The sequence below is a fragment of the Aedes albopictus genome, chromosome 2, assembly GCF_035046485.1.
Source record: "Aedes albopictus strain Foshan chromosome 2, AalbF5, whole genome shotgun sequence".
Taxonomy (NCBI): domain Eukaryota; kingdom Metazoa; phylum Arthropoda; class Insecta; order Diptera; family Culicidae; genus Aedes; species Aedes albopictus.
In genome coordinates, this window is record NC_085137.1 from 287,004,555 (window position 1) to 287,030,066 (window position 25,512).

Genomic DNA, 25,512 nt, shown 5'->3' on the forward strand with positions numbered 1-25,512 from the left:
GTATTTTGAAAGTTATTATTTTTCCACATTTGGGGTTGATTTTGCCCAATGTGCACTATTCATATAGAAATGATAAACAGTCAGTTTTATTATTAGAATAAAACTATTTTTTTACAGTGTGGACGTTTCCAACACAGTTCCATGAATTATCTAAGTATTACCGAAGATACAACAACAATCGGACAAACCGTTTCTGAAATATTTTTATTTTTGTACTTTTAGTTATCCCATATTTTGCATAAACATTTATAATGAACCAAAAAAACACAACTTGCATCATAAGTTCGCCAACTATCCTTACTTTTCAGAGGGGGCTTAAGCAAAAATATATTGAAATAGGGAAGTGGATCCATCTCGGCAGGGCTCTTTTTTGGGAACTTTTCTCCTATAACTCAGCCAATTCTGAACCAATTGACACAATTTTTGGAACGCGGTGAGAGTATCTAGGCGTGTACAAAATTTCAAGTTAATTGGTTTGGAAATCCCTAAGTTACAGTAAAGAGTGCCCAAAATACCGGTCACTGGCTAAGTGGCTCGCTGCCCTATAAACGAATTATACATAAAAGTGCAGTGGCATACATGGGACCGCGCATAATTTACGAAAGGAAGATCCGATTTGGGTCGTCTTAGTTTTGTTCCGTTATTTTGAACATTTTCATACATTTTGAACGGGGACTTGGGCTTGGTGAAACATGGCAAAGGAAAGTCATGCCGTTCGTCCTGGAATGAACTTGCTTGAATGGTAGAATTTCACTCTGTTATAACTTTCCAGAACGAAAAACATGAAAGAAGGAAAATGTTTATTGAAAATATGACACAGAGCGGGTCTCCAGATAGGCTTGTGGTACGTTATTCGTGGTAATGGGCTATTCGGGATATTGGATATTCGGAATAATGTCCTAAAGCCCTAACTTTATCGCCTGTCAAGTTATCACGACAATTAGCACAAATCATATAACAAAAAATGTGCGGCCAATGGTATTCGAACTTGCAAATTTTACAAAAAAAAAACGTATCTTTGCGCGACCCTCAACACAAACACAAACTGCTCTAGAGGAAGAAGGCATTTGGTACATAAAAACTATCTCCAGTGGCGATGGAAATACGGGTAGGCGATCAAAGAGCAGAAGAAAGCTTCCATTTTTCGTTGCAGATGACCATCTTTTCTTCAGCGCCACAGGACTATCGAGAACATCCTTTTTGGAAGAAAACCGGGTCTGAATTTACCGCACTTTTTTCATCAATAATGTACATGAGAGACTCATTGGCATTCTTAAAAAACATTTCATGTCCACCAAATGTTCTGACGGACGCATGAGAAAAAGTTATACTTACACTCGGCTTAGTTTGTCGTAATATAAATTTGTTATCTTCATTAACGAGGATTTTAGCCTGGCTCAGGGCTAGTTGAACATCACAGAAATCAAAATGAAGAAATTCTTCATTTTCTTGCATATCATAAACTAGAAAATGTTTTAAATGCTTCATAATACGCAAACGCCTTCAAACATTTCCTAGAGGGTATATTTTTCATTAGTGCCAGAACTCTTTGATGTTGTCGATGCTTCGAGTCCCTAACAACAATCACAGGTATAGACATATGATGAACGATCTATTTTACACATATCTCAATTCAAACTGTAATTGAAATTTACATCCAGCATATTAAAAAAAAAATTCACATTCAGATAAAAAAAATCAAAATAATACATTTCACGATTTTATGCGCTATGAGCTAAAAAGCAAACGAAGCAAAAGGAGTTCCCTTAATGGTTTCATTTAACAACTTGAACGCATTTAAGGTCATTGCGTCTAACAAAAAGTGGAGGCAAACTTTTCTCTGCAAAAAGCAAACATTAAACCGAATGTCACCTCAACTGCCAGTACATTCCAAGTTCAAGTTTAATAGCTATGAACACAACACATCAATCTTGCATAGTTCCATCGGCGATACTCTTAAAAGTGCGTGCTGTTTATCTTCCGGTTTCCCACGAAACGATAAAAGGGGAGACGATTCTCAATTGATATGTGCATATGATTGAGTTGATTAGTTTAATACGCCGGCAATTTTCGTTCGAAGCTTTCCATATCAAATAATTTTCCAGCGAAACCGCTCAAAGCTTTACGTGTTTGATATCACGCTGGGGCAAGTGCTTCTCTAGCCGAAAACGCCCAGCCCAGCCAGATCATTAATTTGCAAAATAAAAAATGGAAAAAAATATATATGAACGAAAAATAAGCTGAATGTCCTAGCCGGTAGCATCACTCCTTCTCGCAGTCGATCGGTACTCAGTCAGTGTGGCCAAGTGTGTCGCGAAGTAAACATCTTCTCTTCAGTTGCTGTATGGCCGGACAGACGAGCGGTCGCAACACAGCAACAACACAGTAGAGAAGTCGAAATATAAGACAATATCCATCGATTCATGCGCAGAGAGCTGAGCTGTCGTAACTACCGATGAGTTTGGAGCGAATTTGTCGTGTATGTCTGTGACAACCTGTACAAACATAAAAGTGATAGTGAAAACGTAGTTCAAAAAGTGGGAATTTATATTTTTCATGACAAAGTAGTTAATATATTAAATCTGACAAAATGGATTACAATTCTACGAATACGTTCGGAGGACTGGAGAATTGGTATACATTTTTAGTGGATGATTTGGCAGACAAACGGACAGATGAACTGCCATTGCTTTATAGTCCAATGTGGCCCATATCGATTCTACTTTTATACTTTGGAGCAGTTTACATTTGGGTTCCAAAGTAAGTTTTAATTGCGAACCTATCTTAAACGAGAACGTCTCAACTAATTCCCATTATCTTCAACAGCTACATGAAAACTCGGAAACCTTTCGAGCTGAAGAACTTTATGATCGGCTACAACCTCTTCCAAGTGATAGCATGTTATTTATTGATTAGACATTTTTTCAAACACGGTTGGACCTTTGACTACCTCTATTCGTGCAAGTTGCCGGATTATTCCGAAAGTGCAAGTGCTGTGGGCTTCATGTATGGATCGTACTTCAACTATGTGATCAAGGCGATCGAACTCATTGAGACGGTAATGTTCGCACTGAGGAAGAAGCAAAACCAGATCAGTGTGCTGCACGTTTATCACCATGCTTGCACATTTTCCATCGCGTGGATATTCGCAAAATATGTCGGAGGTAAGTTGATCGCGCGCCGGTCAAGTGTTGTCAGACTCATTTACATTGGCTCTTTCTTTCCTCCCACCCTCGCAGGAAGCATGTTGACATACACGATCATCGTCAACTCAACGGTGCATATGTTTATGTATTCCTATTACCTGGTGGCGATTTTCTCGAAACAATTGCCTTTCAAGTTAACTGCCGTTAAGAAATTCATCACGGTGTTCCAAATTGTAAGTGCGAAGCCGGCCCGGTTCGCGGCACAAATATTGAGTTTTAATTGGTGTCTTTCATTGCCTTTCTCGATAGGTTCAGCTGATGAGCATTTTGGTAAACGTTGGATTTGCTATGCGCAGTAGTTGCTCAATCCCTATGGTATTGGTGTTCATCTATCTGCCCTACATGGTGGTGTTGCTGTCAATGTTCTTCAACTTCTACTTTAGTACCTACAGGAAAGGTGGTAGACGTCTAACCAGTGGCAAAGAAACTAGTCCTAGCATTATGCAAAAACACAAAGAGTTATAAACAAAACGATTTGATGTTTGTATTGATAGAACGAAAAAGAACGTCTGCATAAATTATGATCTACTGTTTTGACAAATGATAAGCATTACGACTTACAATCTATCTAGAAATGCATTAATGTATGTTATCGGAATCATGCAATGCATGAACTAGAAAAAGAATGAAAATATCGTTCTTTGTAATATACCGTACAACAGGGAAACTTTGACTATATTCCATATTTATTTGTATCTACTTGTAACGTAACTGCTTTTGTGTATTATTGATTAAGAATCGAGACACAGTCAGTAACTGTTGATGAATGTTTAGAACAAACACATTGTTTAGTGACCCATGATTCTGGATCGAAAAAAAAACAGTCGGGTACACTGTTCAACTACTTCACTAGACTGCAGCCCATTTTGATATGTGACACTATACAGAACAAAAATTCTTAGTACTAAAGTACTAAAAAATTTGAACGTTCAAACTTTTATTTAATTCTCTTCGATTTTACATGAAAAAAACATTTAAGTGTGCAGTATTGTTAGCAGCTACATACTGCAGTTAGCCTGTAATTTTACGATCCGATGGCGAGTTATGTTGTATGCGATGGAGTTCATTTTATTACAGCGTACTCGATGTAACAATTCTTAACTGTGTAGGCGCTAATATGGCTCAAATCCAGCTTCATTGTGTGCAATACAGCTTCGAAATCGCACTGCGAGTGGAAAATGGGTAGCAATTGTCCACTTACAATCCAGACGTATTGCATATTTTCTAGGGACGTTCAATCTTCATTCTTTTACAGCAGTCAGATCCTACACTAGTCCGCTTTTAACCGTAGTGTGGCCAGCAAAAAAAACACCCGTAGAAGGCCGGCAGGGTACCCGGGTACCCACGAAATGGAAATGATCATATCTCAGCGATTTTTCCACCGATTTTAAAAGTTTTTGCCTCATTCAACTCAGAAACTCATTATCTATCAAGATCGTATTTGGTTGGACCGGTCCGATCACCATAGGTACCGGAAAATCCGGATTTCCGGATCCATGTTTTTATACAATACAATATACGGGATTTTCGGTAGGTTAGTAGCAATTTCGGTACCAAGCATCGTAAAATTGCTTTGGCATATTGTATCTGACCGGCCTGGAATCATAAAACGTGTTGACTTTGAAACTGTGATTTCGGAACACGCTTCCCGTGGGGCCATGGTTGACCATAAACACTTTAAGGTATCCTAGCCTTAACAATGTAGGTTTCAATATGGTATAAGGACATGCTCCCAAAAATATGGATTTTCCGAAAACCACGGTGATTGGATCGGTCTAACCAAATATTTTCCCGATAGATGATGAGTTTCTGAGTTGAATGAGCTAAAAATTTCCAAAATCGATGAAAAATTGACGGAGATATGATCATTTCAATTTCGTGGGTACCCGGGTACCCTACCGGCTTTCCACGTAATAAAAAAATGCAGGAGCCCCTCCCCCTGCCCCTCCTCACTTTAAAATTCGGTCAACCCCATTAATAGATGTATATTCACGAGTTCTAAGATGTAACAGAGCTCCAACATCCTAGTCTCAATAACCATTAAAATATCGAGATTTGAAATTGAAAAAGGTACCCGGGTACCCTGCCGGCCACATAAGTGTTAATGGTGGAAATATCATAGATTTTCTTGAACGAGTGCAAAGTTATTTTAGATTGAAGACAAGAGAAGGAAAAATCTTGTGCAAACACGTTGAAATTTAAGCGTGTTCAGGTCGACAGTCGCAAAAAATGTTAATATCTCCAAAACCGTTATGTGTTTTGTGCACAAATGTTGTTAATCATGGCATAAGGAAGTGTCCCCAGAAGATTATAGCTTGGGTTCATTGATTAGTCTGCTTAGAATTCGAAGATTTGGCAAGAAATTCAAACTCTGGGCATCGTTTTCCTAATTTGCGTCTCATTTCGCAATAAGAAAAATGTTTGAAAATTTTTCTTTTGAATTCTAATCAGACTAGTCAAGGCATTCAGGAAACTGCATAGACGACCCGATTGTTGGACTAACATGCCGAAGGAGTTGATGCTAAAATTTACCACCGTTGTGCAGATTTTTAATGAGATTAACACGCAAAAAGTAAGAAAATGTATTTAAAATAAAAATAAATATTTTTTTCATGAAACTACAATAAATAATCTTTGTTTTGAGGGCTTCACCTTTTATGTTCGTTATCCCATCCCTGATATATGCATATTTTGTCCGTCCGGATTCTAAATAAACAATGCCTTAGGAGATCCGACTGTATGGATTTAAGGTGTATTGACCGTTCCTGTATGGTACTCCAGTATCACCAGATCAGCTACACTCACACAAGGAACTAATGAGTTAGCTTCTTGGGACTAACAGGCATCTTCAGTGCCCACGACTGGCCATATATTTATACCCCTGCATCTGCACAAGTTCATTCTGGGACGTCGGCGTGTTTTTTGGGAAATGTTTGTGTGACAGGTGGTTCACGTTGGTGCATGGATGCCAGGCGTAGAGTGATAAGCTGTGTTGTTTATAACTCTCAAGATATTGCGCATTTAGTTCGCCACTGGACTGCACACTCAGTCTCCATAAGTGCGAAAACGTTAATAAAAGTGCGCGATTGCACCAAATCCAGTTGATGTCTTCGGCGCACTATTTCTTTGATTTAAGCTGAATAAGTGCTCAGAACCAGTGCTGAAAATTTCATTTCGTCATATCTAAATTCAACCACCTACAGCTCATTTTAGAAGCTGAACCTGAGAATATGGTATATGAAAAACTTGTGCGGCTAAACCAGTTCTGCAAGAAAGTCACGGAAAAACCACTACTTTTCGAATATTTGATGTAAATGTCACGGACTACCTTTGAAAAATGCCAAATGATATTCACCGTGAATATCATTCGCATTTTTCGAAGGTAGTCCGTGACATTTACATCAAATATTCGAAAAGTAGTGGTTTTTCCGTGACTTTCTTGCAGAACTGGCCTAGCCGCACAAGTTTTCCATACACCATATTCTCAGGTTCAGCTTCTAAAATGAGCTGCAGGTGATTGAATTTAGATATGACGAAATGAATTTTTCAGCACTGCTCAGAACACACCGAGTTGATTTGTTGCAATCGCGCACTGTTAAAGACGTTTTCGCACTCTTGAAAACTCGTGCGATAGTTCAGTGGTTAACTAAATGCGCTATACAATGCGGCACCGTTTGCTGGTTCGCATAACTTGTAGGCGTGACTATGAACAGATTGAATATTTATGTGTTTTTTTTCTGTATTTACGAGATTTTTAATCCTAGGCTAGTTCATCTCGGGACCCACGTTTTACTTCCCTTCCGAAGGAAGAACCCACATTTTGTGAGTATGTCGGGAGTGGGATTCGATCCCTGGTCCTCGGCGTGATAGTCAAGTGTTCTAACCACCACGCCAGGTCCACTCCCACTATTTATGTGTTGTATATGTAGAGAAAAGGTAGCCTAGCAAATGACTTGGATCAACATTTTTGGTGAGGATACGCGGAATGTTCTACACATGGAATTCGATGCTTTTCTGTGGCAGGAAAACGGAGTCTGAAGCCCTTTAGGATTAGCAATCATCTGGAGTAGAAGATATCTTGATTCTAAATTTGAGTGTTAAAAAATGTGCCTGATTTTACATACAAGACAGCATTTATACGATGCGTACTGCGTACTGTCCATAATAAAATAAACAGCGGCGTGAGCGCCTTTCAAAAAAATTGCTTGTCTCTAATAAGTTTTTGAGCATATGCTGAAAAAAACTCCCTTACTTTTTATCCACATGTAATGAATGGACAACCCCTAGGACAATCCCTCAGTTATATTTAGAAGAATATTTTATTCTCCCGGTCAGGTAACCAGGAGAAAAGAACGTTCAAATCGTACATGTGAATGAAACACTCATTGTTTTTCAAATTTTGAAAATTATCGGATATATGTAGAAAACAGATGAACAGCGGTTCCCAACCAGAGATAAAACCACATTCAGGGATGCATTTGCTTTTCTTAGGGGTTTCAGTGGTGCTCAGCACTGCTCATTTTATCAACAAAAATGCTTGGAACTTATCGACAACCACTTTAACAACAAGCAATTTTGCATCCAAACTGAAGTTTAGTATCAAAACTAATAGTTCAAGGTTACTAAACTGAAATTGGCTCCGTAACTTTTCGTTACTTGACGAAGTTCGGCAAAAATGAGAGATGTCCGCGGGCTGCACCTAATTTTTCACTATATTGAGCAAATCTCAAAAGAATGTAATTATGACTGACGTTTTTCTTCATAATTTGTTAGCTACAACACCACCCAAAGCCTGCCAAAGTTCTGATCATTTGACGGAATATAATAAATATAACATTTGTTGTAATACTGAAGTTTTGCATTTTGAAAACTCGTATACCATACCAACTAGAATAAATGTTGATACTTAAATGAAGCTTTTTGAACGATTGAATGGGAACGTATTTACCTGTCTTGTGACAAATTTTCATGAAAATAAAAAAAAAATCCTGTTTTCCTCAATAAATATCTTTGATCGTATTAAGTAATACAATGTAGGGTAATTGATAGAGGAGTTAAGCATCACAATTGTATCGCCCAAGCAAACTTGTTTACATGGATTGAATTGAAAGTAATAAAATCTATCCTTTATCTACGGGAAAATAACGAAATATTGCCACTTTGAGGTTGTTATGAGCGTTTTATTCGTTTTTATCTGAAAGAACACTGTGTTCCTATTGTTGCGGTATTCCATTGAAATCGTATGGGAACATTAGGAACACTACCGCAACAATAGGAACACAGCAGCAAACATATTAAGGTGAAACATCAAGAAATCCCATTGCAAATTTGCATACAAACTTCAGAGGCACAAATCTGACAAACGAAGAATCGAACCAAACCGCACTTATTTATCCTAACTTTGCTTACTTGCAAAAAGAGGCAGCTTTTCCAAATCTAGCGCATTTGTTTACTAATTTTTAAGATTGGTGCTCTTAAAAACGTGAGTAGGTGTCCAAGTCGGCCATTATGGCAGCCATATTTGTATTCTCTGAAGTATCTCTTTAAGAAAAATATTTTCTTTCAAATAGGTTTTTGGGCTAATCTTAAGCACACAAATGGGGCAATCTCATTATTTAAGCATAATACATTTATTAAAAATACCTTTTGCTAACATTTCAATCGAAAAAGTGCTCAGTTGCCATAACCGCAATCCGTCTGTGCTCGGGTTGTATTTGCTTTGGTTATTTTTTCGTTTTTACTACTCGATGAGCTTTCTAAATGTTGAAGAGCCGTGCATAAACTATGAAGATTTTTTTAAGAAAACAGCCTATCTATAGCAACGATCAGGGGGTGGCTAAAATAATAGTGACTTTAGTGACTAAAATGACCAAAAAAGTAGTCAAATAGTAATTGAATTGTAGTCATACAATTACTAACAAATTGAATTTATATGCTGAACGCTCAGTGAAGAAAAGCATTCCCTCAAAAATCAAGAAACGCGTAGGTACGCTAGGAGGGGCAAATCAGACTGATGATTGAATAGAAATCACTTTGCCGCCTTACTACTAACTACTAACTACTTTTACCACAACCAAGATCGCAAATCAATAATAATGGCGAACCAGCTCCACTTCATTAACAGTGTATGGTACCGACGGCTGCCTCAGTACAACCTAGAGATACACAAGCAACCGCATGACAATTTTGCCTACGCGCAGACTTTTGAGGCAACGTTGCCGGATAATGGCTAGCTCGATAGGATTTTAAAGACACGGACACGTTCAATGTTTCCAGTGAGCTTTTTTGCTCTTTGAAGGAAGCACGACACTAGACAACGGACTAGCATGCAACGCCCAGTGACACAGCAGAAAACTTTTCCTGACAGCTGCGGCGGGAATCGAACCCGCACTCCTCAGTACGATGCGACTAAGAGCTTGGTGAAACCAGCCGCACGACCAGAAGCCGCAGGGAAGATTATTTCTTTTCTGAAGAATTCTGTGTTGTCAGACAATATTTTCCATAATAAAGAGTTGATACAATTAATAGTACAGTCGAACAATTTTCAACTGCTCTTGTCGACAAAATCATGTACGACGCATATTTTTCCATACAAATACTTTTTTAATATTACACTTCAGGGACCTGCATCAAGATCCGTTTCAAATTCTTACAACTGTTGTATTACATAAGTAAATAATGAAATAAGATTTAGTAAAATACAAAACAGTCTGCAGCAAAAGTTTCATTCCATTGTTTTACATTTTGTCGTAAGCCAAATTTTGACTGGACAGGGAGCCAAATGGCGCCAAGAAATGGAAGATTTAAAACTCATTAATATCGAATCAAAGAATGCATTGTTTATATACCGGGCGGGCAATTACTTAGGTTTGCAATGCCTAATTTAGTTCAGTCTTGGTGACAATTTTAGTTTTCATCTACGACTCGAGCGCTGAATCAAATATAAATCACATATATTTATCGAGATCTTCGGACCAGACGCTCAGATTCCAACTGATGATGTACAATTTGAAGCGTGATCATCAAACACGCCTTCCTAACAGTTGTTTGCTTCTGTTTATGGTCCGCCGTATTGGGCAAGATGCCGTTCACGCTCAACAACAATATCACGGAGGTGTTGGGTGGTTTTTCAGAGAAAGAAAAAAAAATATGTGCACATCGTACGCGAGATCACACTTCAGGCTACACGCACCCAATAAATGCAACGTTTATAACATGGTCGTTATGGTCAGTATTGAGCGGCAGAGAAAAATTTGGCAAACAGTTTATGATTAACGGACTTCAAATAAACGGGTCATGGGTGCACTCATGTCCCGGTGTTTAGAGTGGCTCTGATTGTATATTAAAACTTCGGATCTTCGTTGCCAAAATTTAATAGCACAAATAAACTAATCACGCGATGAAATTAACGCATGATAGCAAACAATAATGTTACACGTTAACGTTAAATAATTTGTGCTACTAAAATAGAAACCAATTTAAAGGTCAGGCAATCTTTTGGCAACAAACATCAAGGTTATCATGAAGCCAGAATTAAGTATCTGTTTACAGCAAAAGTGAGATATTTTGCAATTTGGTCTGGGACCATTTGAACAGGGGATCTATTTTGGGCACTTGTTGCTATAACTAAGCCAATTTTCATGCCACAAAAGTTCAGCTTAACGGACGCAGTGGCTTAATTTCCCCAACAGCGGGAAGGAAAAAGAAGTCAATTTTATACATATGTAATAACTTTATTTTTGGAACATCGCTGGATTTTTCTGGTGATAAGAAAATTATAATAACATTTTTTAGGTTCTATAACATTTACCAGAAAACCATTTACCCGAAAGACATTTACCCGAATGACATTTACCCGAACATCATTTACCCGAATGCGACAAATACCCGAATGCGACATTTACCCGAATGCGACATTTACCCGAATGCGACATTTACCCGAATACGACATTTACCCGAATGCGACACTTACCCGAAAAATAAAAAAAATGTGTACTTGATCCCCATATGATTTGTCAATAATAAATATGTTATGGCCCGGTATCATATAGCAGGCTTTGGTTAGACCTAATAATCATCAGACTGAGTGATCATCAAGCACTCTGGTACAGGACTAACTGGCTATCACAATGCTATTTTAATCAAAGGATTTTTGTTGATATTCTGTTCTTTTACGGCTCCATCCAATTAGCCCGAACGTCAATCCGAATCAATCAGGAGGTCGCCCAAAAAATGCAAAATTAGCTGTTTATATACACGATCACAAACTGGCAGCCATACCGCAAGTATTATCCACTTCTTCTAAGATTTGCCTTCTTTTCAAAATAGGCTGTTCTTTCGAATTTACATTGTCCACCCGTAAACTGTTGATGAGTTGGTCGGCTGGTACTGGCTAAACTGGTCATTTCTCCATATAATGTATTCATTCTTTCCATAAGAGGCTACTTTTGCGAGTTGGAGTTGAAATGTTATTTAGTTTGTTGCGGACGAACTACTAACTCCATAGGAGACCCGTGAATCCATATTTCTATCTATATCCTTTAGGGAACTATTATACTTATCTATCGGGGTGATGACCCATTCGGGGAAATTGCTTTTGGAATAATGTCCTATTTGAGGTTATGATGGCATTCGGGGTAAGAGGGTAGAGTTTCTTTAACAGACATAGTATCACTGTGTTGTTTGGTGGCCAAACTATTACCTATCCTTCGGAGATTTTCCCTTCTTTTCTTCAAAGTCTGTTCTTTCGAGTTGCACTGCTGCTTATTTTGTAGGCGTTCGAACTACTAACTACACAACAAACATTGTTGCTGTACAATAGAAGAATAAGTCAAACATAAGCTTAATTTTTGAAATTTTGATTGATTAAGCTGTTATTCAGCTACCATTTTTGTTAGTTGAGATGCATATAAGTTTTGTCCTTGTTTTGATTATATGATGTTCTTTTAAATTACACTCTTACATGATTGAGTGATGGATTCCAAGTCTACATCTAAGATTTTTTCCTTCTTTTGATAATGGGATGTTCTGTTTGGTGAACAGTCTGCAAACTTTTCTGTCAAATATTATTTTCTAGTGATAGGGTATTGTACCATTTGGGCAGGTGTACCTATTTGGGGCACTTGCCACTAAAACTAAGTCAATTTCAAACCGATTGATTTGAAATTTTGTGTAGAATTAGGCACTTTCAGTATCTAACTCTATACAAAAAATCAAATCAATCGGTTTGAAATTGACTTAGTTATAGCGGCAAGTGCCCAAAATAGGTACACCTGCCCAAATGGTACAATATCCTATGTTGATTTTCCGAGGGCTGTTTCTAATCGTTTCGAACTAATAACACCTTGGTCTACAAACAGAGATTTCCCCTTCTTTAAATCATAAACTGTACTTTGCTTATCAAAAGAACAGCATATGAATCAAAGAAGGGTAAACATCTAGAGTGAACGCTAACAGCGTTAACATAACAAATGTAAGCTGCAGTTATGAGTTTTATTCAAGCATATGCCCTGTGTCAATAAACTATTCGGGTAAATGTCGCATTCGGGTAAGTGTCGTATTCGGGTAAATGTCGCGTTCGGGTAAATGTCGCATTCGGGTATTTGGCATTCGGGTATATGTTACATTCGGGTAAATAGTTTTCGGGTAAATATTTTTGGGGTAAACGGTTTTCGGGTAAATGTTATAGAATCCATTTTTTATTATCTTTGTTACAAAGTAATCGCTAAACATATTTTATTTATTCAAACAAATGTATACCAACATTTGTTACATTATGCATATTAATATAAGTGCCTATGAAATAATCTCGTAACACACATACTGTAATTTTTGTTATATTTTTTGTAACTAAATTATTTCAAAATGTATTAGATTATTTGTATTGTCTCAAAATAAAATGATATTTTTTGTTGATTTGGTTACTCGAGCCAAGGGATCTATTAAGTACGTTACGCTGAAACTGGGAATGTTCAACTCTCCCCTCTTCGTCCGGAATTTTCCTATACCTAATACATTGCTGGTCTCATTTGCACAAACCCCCTCCCCGTACTTGACGTACTCAATGGATAACCTCCAAGAGATTTATAATAAAACTAATAACAAATTAGTTCTGAAATAGAACTTGTTAAAAATAAGTTATAATTTAACAAGTTTAATCTAAGAGTTTGATATGATCATGTTATAATTATATCTGCTATATCTTTTGTCGTAGGAAGGATTTTTGTAAGACATTTTGTTTTTTTAACTACTGACTGACGGTATATACATGTTTCATAACAACCGTTCGTTACAAAAATCATAGCATAGCATAGCCGACCGCACACATCCTGGTGGCTGTCGATAGAGGCGTTTAATGCACCAGAAAAGTTGCCTGGAACTTGACAAACCTTTCATTCAACGAACTCTCGACACCTGGCCAGGTCCTTACGATCAGCGGGGATGAGGAGGAAATGTGGATTAGATATCTACTCAGAATATGTCCAAGAACTTGGCCCACTTCATAGATATCTGGACTCTGGAGTTGGAGATTGGATAGGGTTTAATGGGGTGCTTTCCTTGTCAAAAAAAGCGTATGTGAAATTGTCATGGTTTTATCATTAAACACTGAAAAAGTAAACATAATCATTAAGCAAAACGCACAAATTTCGAGATAGTACAGCCCTAGACCACAGTTAGATATGAGGATTGCCTCTTTCCCGCCGGATACTAAAATACAAAGATTGGAGACTTATCTCTGACTTCGCGACAAGAAAAACGCAATCCTCCAACAATCGAGAGCTATTCTGGCCTCGTTCTTGCGACTGCTGAGGAATAGGAAAGGATGATTAGTTAGGCACCTAAGAAAGATGTAGAAAGTTCTACGACCTCTCAGGCCTAGGTGTCAAGGGAATGTGGGTGTTAATCTAGGTGTTGTTAGAGGAAGAGTACTCCAAAGGATACGGTTCGTCAACGTTCAGGAACACCATTATTTGACTGCTTCGAATGAGTTATCAGTGCAATACGTCCTGGTTGCCTCGTCATCTTAATGGCATTTATTTGAATTACTTGATTTTTCGGTTAAAAATATGAAATATTAGATAATATTAACATTGACGTCGAATAAGCTACATATTAGTGATACGCTCGCCACTGTTATATATTTTTACAATATTATTTGTATCATACAACCGTTTGTTACAAAAATCATAGTAACAAAATAATACAACCTGCAATGATTTTGTTATTCCCAAATGTTAAGGGCTTTGGTAAACTTATCGTCTCACGAAAAACAAACCAAGAACCCGATATGTCGTTGATAACTTGAACAGTCCTGACTTTTTGAAGTTCCTTTGAGTCGTATTGATCGCACAATTGCATATTCGTGCTTGTTGGTCAAAATCAATCATTCTTACCGAACCCGCCAAATTCCCCGTGCAACTCTCAGCCGGTTCACATCAGTTTAACTTTCTTCCCAAGTCATTAGAATACAATCAGGTGTTTCAATAGTATACATTGTCAAGTGTTTCTACTGTTGCTGCCGGTACTAACGTCACCACACGGGCAGCCGGCGTCGTGATAGGCTATGAAGAACGAACTGAATGCCAAATTAAGCCCCAATTGCTTCCGATTGGTTCGAAAAAGCCGACGTCGTCGTCGTCTCCGTTGGTTGGCACGTCATCGCTTACTTTTCCTGCATGACTAATGACCACCGCAGCCGACTCCATTGTACAACAGTAGGTATGTGACCCAGCAGTTGACGTTGGCAATTTTATTACCGACGATAAAAGGTACACCCTCGCCCAGGTCTATTACTTTTACGGGGTTTTTGTGGATATTTGAATTAACGCGGCACCTTTTGGCGGGTGTTTTTGGGATTTTTTGATTGAGAACTTATTTCGGTTATTCCAGTGCCAATATTGATACAATGGTGATGAACTTTTAATTGAAAACTGCGCATCGCAGGCGGAATGGGCGGATCAATATGTACCTCCTACTATTGTTTGTATTTAAGGTAAATTGAAGGTCGGTTCTAATGGATAAAAATCTGAACAAACAAGGTTGATATTATCACCTTGAAATGAAAACTATTAGGCGAAGCTAGACAACAATTAATAGTACTCATGACCATTGGCGTAGCAAGGAGGGGCCACCAACTTCAGTCCAGGGTAGATACTTGTTCAGTTTTTCTGTTGGACCCCATAGACGTTTTCCAAGAATGTACCATTTTACAAAACCTATTTTTGCTGTAAGGATGGTACATTTGGACAGGTGGACCTATTTTGGGCACTTGCTTTCAAAACTCAGTCAACTTCAATCCGATTGATTTGAATGTTTGATGGCTAGATACTGTACGTATTTGATCGTGTCCCAAAATCAAGTCAATTGGTTAAACATTGACTGAGTTATAGCAGCAAGTGCCCAAAATAGGTGCCCCTGGAGATCATTCAAGTATTACGTAACGCCAAGAGGGGAGGGAGATGATCTAGCGCTGTGTTACGCTTCATACAACATTTCAAAATTTTCCTTACAAAACTTGTTAGGAGGGAATCTGAAACTGTCAAATTTTGCGTTGCGTTATATTTGAATGAACCCCTGCCCAAATGGTCTCAGACCCTGTGATAAAATGTTACCTAATTTTGCCCCACTGTTGAGGAAATTAAGCCGATGTATCCAATAAACTGAACATTACTCAGCTACTTGATTCACAAGTACTCGACGGCTTTAGGTACTTCCAAAAAGAACCGGCTGAATATGATGAGTTTGGTTTCCCATCCCGAGCAGAAGCGAATACCTTTCAAATACCATGCTGACAACAACCTGTGTTCTAATATCTAAAATTGTTATTATTATATTATTCAACAAAATGTTATGAGAACAAAGCAATAACATTTGGAAGTATGTAAGCAGAGTTTGGTATTGGTGTGGTATTCGTTGATTTTGCAGTGACATAAATGAAGAAGATATTTTGGTATTACACCATGCCGTTATCGAACAAATTCACGATTTAATAACAAAAAATGTTATTACTTTGTTATTGAAGACCTTTTGGATAACAAAAACAACACTTAGGTATTCATTTATTATTGAAATAACAATACTTATTATTTTCTAGGTGTTATTGAAACAAAATCATGGTATTCGTTTTTGTTATTTTGCCTCTTATATATGTCCAACAAATGAAGGGTATCTAGGTATGGTTGTATTTAAGATTAATACCTTAATATGTTATTCACTTGCTATTCTTTTCTGCTCGGGATTCCAGCTACACACTTCGGGGCGTTATATCGTTTGAACTTCGCTTAAGTTGTCTAGGGCAACAAAGTTGACAGGAAACGTTCAATGCTCGGGTCGGATTACACAATACGTTATATGGCGACCGTGACAGGACTTAAAACAGCAATCTCCGGATCCTTTTCATTTTTTTAATACACCTAGAATAACTCGTCAAGCGAGTAAAGGCGCTTAAGCCTAGGCATAAGGGCCAGGACACGGACCAAATACCTGTGTTCCATCCCAGGAAGCGAAAGACCAAAGGGTGACATTAACCTTCTGAGCATCGTCACCTCCATCAATTTTCACTTATTTTGCTTTCTCAATAGCTGAGTGGTTGGTACGAGATGTCCCCACTTAATGGCTTTATTGTAAAAAACAATAACGCTGCACAGTAGGCCTGGCCGCTTTAATGTTTGTAATGCATTTCCAATGTACTGCAAACATGGTAGAATTAGTCGATTCTATTATTTTGCAGGATTCTTTCAATGAATGGCTGTGTATGTGTAGACTAGACTAGACACCTAGAATAACTCGTCAAGGAAATTCTATTACTGCATAGCTAGAAATATTTTTGAATTCTCTAATATTTTTTTTCAAGAATATTACTATACTAGCTGTACCCGGCAAACTTTGTCTTGCCTACTGCGTTTTTTGACGTTTAAAGTTTCTTTCCCCGACCAAATTCCCGGTCACAACATGTATGGAAAATCGATTTCCAAAAACTCTCAAATTCTCCATGTTTTAGGCCTCATAAACCTTCCTTGGGTGAAAACTAACAGAGCAAAACTAAGACGATCAAAATCGGACCTTCCGTTCGCAAGTTATGCGCGGTCCCACGTATGCCACTGCATTTTTATATATATAGATTCCTTTTTCCAGAATTTTTTAATACGGGTTGGACTCGATTAGAGGGTGTCCCGTATCAAATTGCACCACGGGAAATAGTGTATAACTTTTGATTGCAAGCATCAGCCAGCAATAGTTTATTATGTGTAGATGATGCAATAAAAAAATTCATCAGAATCGGTTTTGTATTGATGGAGATATCTCTGACGCGAGAAATTTGGATTTTGGTAATCTTATACAAACAATACATAAAAGTAGGCAATATTTTATATATATATATATATATATATATATATATATATATATATATATATATATATATATATATATATATATATATATATATATATATATATATATATATATATATATATATATATATATATATATATATATATATATATATATATATATATATATATATATATATATATATAACGCTTGAGCCAGAATACTGAACCGATTACAATGATTTTTTTCTGTGGGTGGCATATGTATGTAGAAATATCGTTTTAAAATTTCATAAGATTTGGTCAAACGGATAAAAAGTTGTGGTCGTATATGTAGTCAAAAGTCGCAATATGCAAAACTGTTTTATTGTATTATGAACTTTGAAAGTTTTAAGCCAAAAATTTGATTGAAAACATGTTATTATATTTGATTAAAATTTTATCACTTTATATTTATTACTAGCTGTCCCGGCAAACTTTGTCTTGCCAAGCTGTGGTGGTTTGACAACTGTTGAGGTCATCGCAGCAACGCACTCTAGATTGATTTAATTTTGATCACGCTAAATTTGTTCCCGGTTCATAAGAAATCTGTATTTTCTCAATTTTCATACTTTTTAAGTTGATTTTTGTAACTTTTTCTACTTATAAACACAGCCACAACGAATACGAACCGAACCGTGAAAGAGTCATCCTGATCGGTTCAGCGGTTCTTGAGTTTTGTTGCCTCAAAGGGACTTCAAACTCATTTTTATATATAGATGTTGAAATTTTCAGACGTTTTTAAATACTAACAGTAAAGTTATAACCTAAACCATTGTCAAAATGATTGTACAAGATTCCAAAAATCTAATATTCTCGCGTCGGAGATATTTTCACCGATACTTAACCGATTCCGATGAAATTTGTATGTCATCATCTACACATAACATCCTGTTGCTGATGAAAAAACTACCATTTTGATGCATTCAATCAAAAGTTATGCACTGTTTCCGTGGTACAATTTGATTCGTTTGAGTTCCTTTATCCTGAGTCGGGTTCTAAAGCTTCCCAACCAAATATCTAACAAACGGTACACACCAAAAACTGGATTGAGGTTTCAGCATAACAATCAGCAGAATAACAATCAACAAATCAGATTTTTGCTGAAGATTCAGTAGTTCGGATTTGTTCACTGGAAAACCAGCAAATTTTTCGAGATAACTGAAATATCCAGGAAACCCATATCGTTAATCTGTCAGAAAAAAATAAATAGTTCACGTGTTGTATTTTTGTTTTTTTTCTGCGGTGTTTTTAATAAAGAAATGGACAAATGGTGGGCAATAATTAACTCTCGAGCAGTCGCGTTTTCGATCAGCTTCAGCGACACCACGGAGTATTAATGGAGAAAAAAAGATACAGAAAATATAATAAGGGTGAACTGTTTCTTCCTTTAAATCATGTTTGAAACAAATTGAAACTGCAAAATATAGGTTCAGTTCATTGAAACCATTCAGCAAAATGGTGACAATTTCACGGCAGTCGAGTTAACTAAAATTTCAGCAATGTGTACTGATCATCCAGTAAAGTGATGTCAACAATGATGACATTTGAATTTGCTGAACATTTCAGCATATTCTTTTTAACTGAAATGATTGCTGAAATTTCAGCTCGGCAGAATTCAGCCAAACTTTGCAAACTTTCAGCGAAGAAAAGTGGGTGTGTATGCTGTACAAAGCTACATTTTTGACTGATTACCAATCAAAGTTGGATTGACAACATGTCAAAATTTTCAGCATTCCGTTCGCCAGATATTTGGTTGGAAACAGTGCTTGAATCCGAGTGAATATAAAAAATACGATCAGTTACTAGCACCAACTATCACTACGAGCGAAAATGCACAGGGAGCAAAGAGAAACCGAACCAAGTTGGTTGGTGAAGCAAACTGACTGAAAACCATTTGTTCTCACTTGTTGCGGTGATGCTGAAGATGCGTAAATGGTTCAGTGGATTTATTTTTCGCTCAAAACTTGCAAAAACCATCATTTTGTCCGTAAGAGAATGATAGACGTGATTATTATAATCGATTTAATTGGAGTTGACATTGTTGGCACTGTAATAACGGAATAAAAACGAAGTATATTCATTGTCGTATACACCGGCAAAGAGATTCAGAAAGCCGCACAGCGCTGAATCGTCGTTCTTCAATCTCATTTTTAATTTTTATTGCTCCTGCTTGCTTCAGAAGAATGATAGCCAATGAAGGCATATAGCTACCGCTTTGGGTTGAAAAGCACCGGTCAAAGAAGAGCAAGTTTTGATAAAACGCTTCACTTTTCAAGCGCTGGTTGGGAAGCTACAGAACCCGACTCTGGATAATCGAGTTCGACCTGTAATTGCACTGAATTCTTTCAGAAATTTCACAACGCAAAATTCTACGAGATATGTAGACCATTTAAAAAAAATTAAATCACATTTAACGTGGAAAGGGTTAGGGAGCCACTAGAAATCTTACGCTCCCAAATTAACTCTATTCGAAAACAAAGCGAATACGGCACCAATTGATAACGTTTTTTTGTTATCATAACTTCTAACAACAACAAAAATAAGAAACAAAACAAACAGTGTTTCAATCCTTTGTTTTGAGTAGGATGAAATTGGGAGCAGCAAGCTAAAAAATGGAACAGTTTCGCTATGAAACGAAGTCACAGCCGAGGTATCTGTTGAAAAGTTAATCGATTGGCCACCACCAGGGAGTGACAAATTGTATTATTTTTTGGATATCTAGTTTTGTGATCTTGAAAATTTGAGTTGTGGCTTGGTTCTGTATTCATTTAAAATGTGTCTCCTCAGACTCTTGAATAGAATTTTACAAGACAACGTGAATGAAATTTAAACTCAACACAAACTACATTTTTTCATATCTGCTAGCAAAATAGGCTGGCTACGTCAATGCTTTCGGTTAATATTGCAATGAACTCGGCCCATTATAGATAAGATCTAAGTTCGTATGACATCGTATGCCCTTTCGTATACTTACGAGATGCTTTTTATCATCTAACCACCCCCGGTACAATCCAAGTGCATTGATGTCATTGCATGCTATAATGTAAGGCCCTAGGTAATGTTTCTTAATCGCTGCATAAGAAAAGAATCATTCTGGGAAATTCTATCAGCAAGGGGAAATTAAGACTTAGTTGAATAAATAGACACAATCACGACATTAACATTACGCAGAGCATCCAAGCCATCACAAACAGTTGTGAGATGAATCTAGCGATCAACTTTGATTTGAAGTAATATGTTTCACTAATAAAGGAAACCGGGTTCCGAAATATTAACACAAGATAATGTTATACTTGAACAACAATCTACGTTTAAAAAGGTTATTGTACTGCGATCATCAATAGACCTGTCATCTGTTTGCATGATTTTTCACGAAAGACTCAGACCCCGACACCAGTGACGACGACGATGGCGACGACGATGACAGCGAGAGTAATTTAACTTGATTAGTCACTGACTTGGTCGTTGCAAATGAATTCTGCGCATAAGCGTCATGCACAGCACAATTCAATCAGCAACGTCTTTCAATCGGGGAAGTCAATTGCCTGCACCTACCCTTGGCATCTAAAAGGAAAACGGAAAGCAAAACTGAACTTTCACTTAGGTACCCTTGACGCAGTGCAACAATAATGGAAAATGTGCATTCGGTTTTATCGGGTTCGTCGTTTTGGTATGGGAGCAAATGTTTATTATATCATAATACTTACACCCTATGTTCGACGTTAGCCACACGGACGATAGGAATAACATGCCTTTCTTTTGTTTGCGAGGGCTGTTCTTTCGAATTTTGCTGTTTTTACAGATCATTTCCTAAATAGTAGATTTTATTTTCTTTGATTTACTAGCATTCACATTAAGATACTTTAAAGGCTAATACCATCAACATTTTCTTCCCAGCAACTCCCCTCCCTACCTCCTCGTGGCGTCGGCCGGGCTAAGAGCACCTTAGGGAAGATCGGGAAACCAACCCTGGCGTAAACTTTGATCGCAGGTTGATAGGGAAGAGAGATGCTTCTGCAAACCCGAGCGTCTGCTACCCATGTAAGGGGCGGCTGATAAACTTCCGAGTGCCACTGAAGAACTCTAAGCTCAACTGTGGACCATGGCATGGTCCTCCGGAAGGATAGGTAGTTGGTGTCTGTAACCAACAAGAAGCGGAAAGGATTTAAGGCAAGAATATATGAACGAACCTGCTCTCATGGCAATGACGCTCAAAAATGTTACTCAAAGTTCTTTTACGATCTAATGTATCTGAAATTCCAGTATGTTTACCTAAACGAACGATCCACAGATCGTGGGGTTTTGTTTTTCAATAACCAATTCACCTGTGATGCCACTTGAGATTAATGACAAGAGTATTACTTAATCGATGATTGATTGATTCTCAGCACGTGCGAGCTTCTCAATTAGAACCGCACTAACTGTGAGATAAGTTTATGACGCGCATGTCCAATTGTATAGTATCGACTCTAAGTAAAATTAATTTTATGATTTTCGAGGAATGCGCACCAAGGCACATAAAATTTGGCGATTTACATATTAGGAATACTTAATATGAGAATATGAGTGAGTATTGTATATGGCTATGAGCATGTCATTGTAATGTTTATAGTTCGAAAGGCGAAGCTTCAATGAAGCGTATAAGGCAATCTAGCGTTTATCACCCTTCTCTCTCAAGCAGTCACAGAAGATAGCAATTTTTTGTTTAGTATTTTCATAGGGAAACGTTTCCGTATGAAAACAAACCTATCATCCACGGGAGCGTAGCAGAGAAAGGTGATCAAACGTCAGATAGCCTTATGAATTTATTCGATAAATAAACAACATACAGGGGGTGGCCAAAATGTTTGGGATAGGAAACTTTTTTTTCTCATAAAAAAGTTCAACATGCTGTAACTTTTCATGAAACGCTTCAAAAATATGTGCATCATTGGTACAAATTTGAACTCGATTGGTCAATCTTTCGCAAAGCTAGAACCGTTCTCGTAAAACACTATTTTTTAGGCAACTAATTTTTGAACTGTCATATCTCGGAAAGCAGTAAACCGAGTTGAATGAAATTTTGAACGTTTATCAACAATATACAGGTCATACTCAAAATAACTGGAACAGGTAGAATTTTCACTTTTCAAAAAATGTTCAACTAGCTGTAACTTTTCGAAAAGGGCATCGAATATTCTCAAATTCTTACTGTGAGTTCGTCAACTAGTTGTATATCGGTGGTCCAATTTTGGAAAAGATCGGGCTTTTCTACATGAAGTTAAAAAGATTATAGAAAAAAGTATAATTATCCGATAGCAAACTTTGAGCTGTTATATCTCGGGAATCAATGAACCGAATGCAATGAAATTTTGATCACTTATGACTAATATAATGAACTTTGAAAAACATTTGACTTAATTTGAAATTAAATATCGGAAAAAAAGTTATAGCAATTTCATTTAATCTATGTTTTTTTAGTAAATTTATCTTTTTTTCATATGTATCCTATTACTTATTCAATTTAATGCCGGAAATTTTGTTACTTTCCTTCGAAACATAAATATATTCAAGTCAATTAGAGCGAATTTAAATGAACTATAATTACTATTCATAATTTTGAAACGATGATGAAGTTTCGGATAAATTGGTGTTATATTAGAAAAATAATCTGATCGTTTTAATTTTCTTTCATTTCAAGATTTTTAAGTTTAGTCAAAAGTTTTTAATAGCTCATTATATTAGTCATAAATGATTAAACTTTTATTACATTTGGTTGGTTGAATCCGGAGATATAACAGCTCAAAGTTGACTATCGGATAATTATACCTTTTTCTAGAATCTTAGAAACATTATATAGAAAAGCCCGATCTTTTCCAAAATTGGATCACTGATACACAACTAGTTGATGAACTCACAGTAAAAATTTGAAAATATTCGATGCCCTTTTCGAAAAGTTACGCTAGTTGAAAATTTTTTGAAAAGTGAAAATTTACCTGTCCCAGTTATTTTGAGTATCCCCTGTATTAATGCTTCACAAGTTATTAAAACATAAGTACTTTTTGAACGTTGAAAAAAGTTATCATGTATTGACACTTTTTGGATCTTTCTCGAAAAAATGTATTTTTTTACATCAATGTCATTAAATTTTAGTTTTCATATCCAAAGATTTTCTACTTCAGTTCTCAAGATATCTCTAATAAGATATATTAGAGTCTATTACACACTTAATTTTGATTACCGAGTTCGGCAATTTTTTGACGAGATTAAAACTGCTGAACTCGTTCAGCAAAAATGCATTGTTTACCTTTTCCATACGATTTTGACAGTTGTTTTACTGAACCTCAGTAAAATCGATTACCGAAACTACCGAGATCGTACTGCTGTTATAATCTCGTCAAAAAAGTACCGAACAGGCAATTCAGAAATAAGTGTGTAGGATCAAAGGATGAACACTTTCAGTAATTTTTGTGTGGTATTGTAAATTTGACTTATTTTCCTCTATATGGGTGATAATTTTATTCGTCGTGAGAAAATATTACTTTTTATAACGTCGTTTCAAGAATCTATAGGGTTTCGAACTACTTGGGCACCCGCGTCAACTGCGGGCACCTTACAGCAAAACAAATCAAAATATCACTTGGCGCAAATTTTCAAACGCACTACCGTAGGTATCATCTCTCCCGCAACATTTCCGGAGCGAGATCCACAGTCAATAAGCTATACGTTTACTCCGAAGCTGCACAATTGCTCAAAACAACTTTTAAACACAGACGGGTGTACTTCGTCAGCACAAAGATGGGTGCCGAAGTGATTTCCCATTTGATTTGCTGAAATTTCGGCACTGGTGCCGAGAATTAGTTCTGGACTAGGTGCATTAAACTTGTTCAAAAATCAACTTTTCAGCAGAAAATCTTCACAACAATCACCGTTAACAACAAGTTCACGCATTAAGTTATCTGATTCAAATGGAAGAAGTGGACAAAAACGGTCGTTTCGTTGTGAATTTAAGTATTGAACAATTTTGTTTACCTGTAATGCCAACGCCGGGAATGGGGTCATAAACCCTATATAGCTGGTACACGTTAAAAATTGTATTGATTTCGGTTAACTGGTTTCCGAGACATGATAGTTCAAAAATTAGTTGTCTAAAAATAGTATTTTACCAGAACGGTTCTAACTTTGCGAAAGATTAACCATTCGAGCTCATTACCTCATTTTTTTTAAATGTGGTGAAATGTGTTAACTTTACATATCATTTTTATATACAAAAAATTAAATACGTTAAGTTAACGACATCAAACGTAATTTTAGTTAATTATCTTTGAAATGAGCCAAAACGAATTAAAATTATACTATAGATGACAAAGATATCATCAAATCACTTTTCCATGTTTTATGAAAGTGTCCCCAAACTTTTGGCTGATACATGATATTGAGAGGTGACCCCAAACTTTTGATCGATGACATGAAGAGTTAATTTATTTAATAACTTTTTTCCTAGATTGTTTAGCCAAGTTCGGTAAAAAGCAGTTGAAAGCTAAACTAAAATAGGTTATATTACCGCTCTCATATTAAAATTTGGTCGACCCAATTTCCAGCGACACTGCCGTAAGTTTATATCCATTTTTTTTTTTAAATTTGGCAACTTTGGGTTAAGTTTACATACAATTTTTTTTTGATAAAGTTTCTTTAAATCATGTTCAAAGTTTCTTTGACTTATTATCTTTTCAATGAGACCTAGGGTTTTAAAATCGGACGCAAATTGGCGGAGATATGGGCCTAGAAAAATGACATGTTTTTGAGGGGGTGACCCCAAATTTTTGATCGGGAGTGTACATATAATAGGTTAACAAACAGTAAAAATTTGAGATTTTTTGATGCACTCTATGAAAAGTTACAGCTTGTTAAACTTTTTTTGTGAGGGAAAAAAGTTGCCTATCCCAAACATTTGG

General features: G+C 36.8%; 2 protein-coding genes across 3 annotated transcripts in view; one reads left to right on the forward strand and one right to left on the reverse strand.

Annotated features, from left to right (window-relative positions):
- LOC109411133 (oxysterol-binding protein-related protein 9) overlaps positions 1-25,512 on the reverse strand; it is a 209,862-nt gene that overhangs the window by 137,634 nt on the left and 46,716 nt on the right. The window lies entirely within an intron of this gene.
- Positions 1,720-4,400, forward strand: LOC109411136 (elongation of very long chain fatty acids protein 4). The gene is made up of 4 exons (XM_019684593.3): positions 1,720-2,760; positions 2,827-3,164; positions 3,240-3,379; positions 3,456-4,400. The coding sequence occupies exons 1-4, from the start codon at positions 2,591-2,593 to the stop codon at positions 3,669-3,671; spliced, it is 864 nt and encodes a 287-aa protein (XP_019540138.1). The 5' UTR covers positions 1,720-2,590; the 3' UTR covers positions 3,672-4,400.

Excerpts from the sequence above, each read along its gene's own strand:
- LOC109411136 (XM_019684593.3), top strand. The coding sequence starts at position 2,591 with ATGGATTACAATTCTACGAATACGTTCGGAGGACTGGAGAATTGGTAT. Across the intron at positions 2,761-2,826 it reads GTTTACATTTGGGTTCCAAA|CTACATGAAAACTCGGAAAC; the intron begins GTAAGTTTTAAT and ends TATCTTCAACAG. Across the intron at positions 3,165-3,239 it reads ATTCGCAAAATATGTCGGAG|GAAGCATGTTGACATACACG; the intron begins GTAAGTTGATCG and ends CCACCCTCGCAG.